At 43.2% G+C, this 4208-nt stretch overlaps 1 protein-coding gene across 1 annotated transcript; it reads right to left on the reverse strand.

Annotated features, from left to right (window-relative positions):
- Positions 1–771: 771 nt before the first annotated feature.
- LOC147623925 (voltage-dependent L-type calcium channel subunit) lies at positions 772–3343 on the reverse strand. The gene is made up of 4 exons (XM_086820557.1): positions 3168–3343; positions 2771–3072; positions 1461–1698; positions 772–1291 (listed from the first exon to the last, which is right to left on the reverse strand). The coding sequence occupies exons 2-4, from the start codon at positions 3059–3061 to the stop codon at positions 1149–1151; spliced, it is 672 nt and encodes a 223-aa protein (XP_086676683.1). The 5' UTR covers positions 3062–3072; positions 3168–3343; the 3' UTR covers positions 772–1148.
- Positions 3344–4208: the final 865 nt, after the last annotated feature.

The raw sequence follows: 4208 nt of genomic DNA on the forward strand, positions 1-4208 counted from the left end.
TTATGAGCTCTCCTTTCCTCTTTTTGCTTGCTTGTATGCTTTTAAACCCTTCTTGCTCGGTGGACTCATGCTAGATAGGTTTGATTGTAAGGTTTTCTTCTTGTAATAACTTTTTTTCTTCCCCCACCTTTACAAGAGAAATCCACTACAAAGATGGATCTCTTGTTGTCTCTATCAAGGTATGGAGAGCTCTCCATTATCCTTTTAGCAAAGAGCATTCCAAGGTGCACACACAACAGATAAGCTAGTGCACTCACATTGGATAGTCGCAAATTGTGACTCTAGGGCAAAATCTGACAACATATGCTACATGTAGCAAGGCCAAGGTAAACTTTTGACTTGAACTCCCACCATCAAAGATGCCGTGCACAATTTGGGATGCAAGCCAAAAAGTTTTGAGACATTGGGAACAAGTGTCGAGCAATCAAGGCCATTTATCAAGGCAAGGTCCCTATCAAACAAAAAACTCGTATGTTTCACAAAATTTGTTACCCAACAGCTTTTGGCAGCTCCTCGCTTGTTTTGCTAGACGATGGCCAATGATCTTCTCAATGTAAAATTTATATGCCCTCAAAGGCTCGCCTACAGTTGATAAACTTAGAAAGCCATTGATAAAAATCTCATTGCCGACACTTGCTATCCTTTGCATGCATCTACAAGCCCATAAACAAGTTCAAAAAAAAGCCCTGGTGTAGTAGGCAAAACAACTTTTGTACTCCAGAGATATAAAAAAAAACTAAACCTTTCAAAAAAAAACAAGATATTCCAACCTTAGAAACAATAATTATTTCATCATTAATAAACATTATGCACACAACAGGCTTCAAGATAATAGCTGGTACATAAATAACAAGTCCAACACTTAGCCTACTTTGATAACAAGTCAACACTAGAATAGCGTCATACATGAAATGAAATAATAGGCTCACAAAGAAGCCAGTAGCATCACATACACACACACATACATACAAGTTGGAAGTACACATACACACATACATACAAGTTGAAATTAGGAAAGCTAGAAACAGCATTCATCATAGAAAGCTGCCTTCTAGAGGCAGTATGCATCATAGAGAGCTGCCTCTATGCCAAGTGCTAAAAGTAGCAACATCATAATGCACCTCCTCATAATCCCTTGTTCCCAAAACTCAGTAATGCATCTTCTCATACTGCCTTGACCCACCGGATGCCACCGTCGTGAGGGTAGCAACTGACACAAGACAAGACGCCTTACAAATCTCTACCCCTTTCTTCAATCCTTGCCAGAGGACCCATAAGAACGCAACCCATCCTGCAAAGCTCCATCTCTTAGTGAACAGTTCACATCCACAAGCTCTCGCATTTAGCAAAAAGAACCTGACTTGGCACTTATGATGAAAAGAACAAAAAGTAGGTGGTACACAGACAATCACTGATGCAAATCCTGTCATTCTAAGTGGTCTAAAAAAACAGCCACTGACCTGCCGCTGTCAAAGCAGCACAAATGCAGAAGAAGGTGATCGTTGAAATGGTAAGAACTGCCATGATTAGAGCCCCAATGTAGATAGCAATAAGTGACGTGAAAAAGAGGGCTGTGAAGGCCCCCACTGATGCAACAGATGCAAGAAACCCAACTGCAACTGCGTTCACTGTTGCTGCCAGGAAGAAAAGCAGAAAAGTACCCAATCCTGCAAGTGCCAGCAGCAACACTATTCCCACCTGTAACAAACAAGTAGATAGTTGTAATTAGTGCTAGAAAAAAAACATATTTTTCAACCAATCAAAATAAGGACAAATCTGAAATATATCCGGTTTTTGTTTTGAAATCTCTACAATATGTGTAGTTTTATAACTAAAATATATGAAAAATCATTCCTTAAAACAAGGGCTACTTAAAATCTCAGCCAGTTTTTTTTAATTCTGGCCGGTACAAATACACTAGAAGGTCGTTTTTTTCAAGCCCTGGAACTTGTAACAAGACCTCTAAATTTTGAAGTTCAACACACTCAAAGCAAACATGGGCACTCCCATGAGATTTCGATTTATGCCAGCAACATTCGTATTATCATGAAATTGCCAAAGACAGCTAGTAAGTAGTCCACAGTACTAGTACATTGCTAGTAAGTAGAGATGGGTACTGAATTTAAGTCACCCTGTGGGCTTTGTTTGGGGTCGGGTTCAAACCTAGTTTCTTTACTTTAGAACCAACGGGCTACACCAACTCAACCCAACACAGGCACACGTTTTGTTTTATTCATTAACAAGTGAGGTCGAATACTGAGGTGTGACCTTAGTGTAAATAATCAGGTGCTGATTAATTGAAAGGAGAGATTGGATAGCGTGAAAATGGGAGATCCATGCCAATGAGGTGATAGCTCAAGCGGTGAAGTTGTTTGCTTAGGACTGTGAGGCATGGGATTTTTGGAATTTCTATCCGGCCTCACGCGGTGTGGTCAAGTATCCCTCGAGAGCACCACGTGAGGCCGGATAGAAATCCCAAAAATCCCGCACCACGTGAGGCCGGATAGAAATCCCAAAAATCCCGCGCCTCACAAGGACCAAGAGGGCCTGGGGTCAAAACCTCCCTTGGTACTTCCTTGGCGGTACCACCTATTACGGGCAGATAATTAAGCAACTACGGGCGATGAAAATTTGATAACTACAGGAGGATCATGGGCCTAAGGCCAGTCGAAAAAAGAAGAAGGGGAGATCCATCATATAATGGTTCTCTCTCTTCTCTCACACATACAGCACACGCACACAGAGGTGCTGAGAGAGAAGAAGCACTCACAGTGGAAACGAGGAACGCTCTCCACGGGCCGCCCTCGTGCATCCATCGCACGATCTCGGAGGAGGTGTGGCGCAGGGCGTCCTTGAGCTGGGGCGACTTCTCCCGCAGAGATTCTCTGGTGCGTTGTATGAAGGTAAGAGGGGAGCGCGATCCTACAACAACTCCATCGCCACCATCCCCGTGGACATGGCCATGACCATGGTGATGGCCATGGAGAACATCGTTGGCAACCTCACGCAGAACCTTTCGCAGCCCCGCGTGCTCAACAGAACGCAACGCAGGATCTTCCATAGCACCTTGATCTGTACACGGCAGAGAAGAAACGCAACACAATGGCAAAAATTAGGATTAGGGCTTTCAGGGATATGATGCCATAGCCAAAAAAGTCTGGACCTACTCAGTGACTGCAGCAATGGCGTTCTGGTATGGGGGCGTCAGAAATCAAAAATTTCCAAGAAGTAGGGTTTGCGATGGGATCGAGAGGGCGCCATAGCTCACCCTGGAGACCCGTTTTGAGCAAGAAACATTGCAGTGTTTGTCGTCTTTGTCTGTCTTTGACTATTGCTGTCTCTCACCTAACACACCCTTGTCCTTTGATGGTTTGATGTGATTATTACGTGTGACTATTCACCACCATGGGCAAACAATCAAAGATTCAACCACCACACCTCTTCTCTTCGCTTCTGCCAAGTGGCAAGAATTTGGAGGCTCTCGAAGTGGAGGAAGAGGTTTGAGGAGGTTTGGGTAGAATTTGATTTTGGAAGCCTCAAAAGACGTGTGAAGCACGGGTTCTCAACTAGTTAATACTTCAAATGGAGTCGCTTCACACAACAATTGCCATATTATTAGCTTAGGGGTTTTACACAACAATTGCCATATTAGCTTGCGGTTTTACACACATTCCCCCCACCAGAGCAATGTCGCCGGGATTTGACATCACTAAACGCAACCATTTGAGTTTCACTTTACTCATATGGGGATCATTAAACCGTGCAAGGCAAACAAAGTTTCACTCTTTTCCAAGAAAATAGCATAAAAGGTCGGCATCTCCAAGAAGACAATGTAACTGTTGGTAGAAAAAAAGGGAGGAAAAATAGCACATTCGTGCACCTTTTTTGTGCCCAACTCGTTTCCATGCCAATGAAAATGGGAAAGATGACAACTGCATGTACTGATTCGAGCAATTTCTAGGGAGAAAAGTGTGTCAATCTTTTCAAGAATGGTGGGTTGACCTTGGTTCCTCTTGGGCGCCTAGTGTGATGTGTAAAACCCCCTTAATCTTACAAATTCAACGATAACAACGCAACTAGTCAAAGGGTGTGCAACCTCTAAGTGTTTTTCAATGCACTCAACCCACACTATCGCTTGGCATTGAATCTTGCATACAGTGAGAACATGTGATTGTGATTAAGAGTCTTGCTTTGGGGTGTGTGTGTGT

This window comes from Cibotium barometz, chromosome 26 (genome assembly GCF_041138505.1).
Source record: "Cibotium barometz isolate CiBa-2024 chromosome 26, ASM4113850v1, whole genome shotgun sequence".
Classification (NCBI taxonomy): domain Eukaryota; kingdom Viridiplantae; phylum Streptophyta; class Polypodiopsida; order Cyatheales; family Cibotiaceae; genus Cibotium; species Cibotium barometz.

What these genes read in the sequence shown, in the direction of transcription:
- LOC147623925 (XM_086820557.1), bottom strand. Translation starts at nt 3,061, where the DNA reads ATGGAAGATCCTGCGTTGCGTTCTGTTGAGCACGCGGGGCTGCGAAAG. An exon ending in GAGCGTTCCTCGTTTCCACT is followed by an intron (nt 1,699 to 2,770) that starts GTGAGTGCTTCT and finishes TGTTTGTTACAG; the next exon opens with GTGGGAATAGTGTTGCTGCT. An exon ending in TGCTGCTTTGACAGCGGCAG is followed by an intron (nt 1,292 to 1,460) that starts GTCAGTGGCTGT and finishes GGAGCTTTGCAG; the next exon opens with GATGGGTTGCGTTCTTATGG.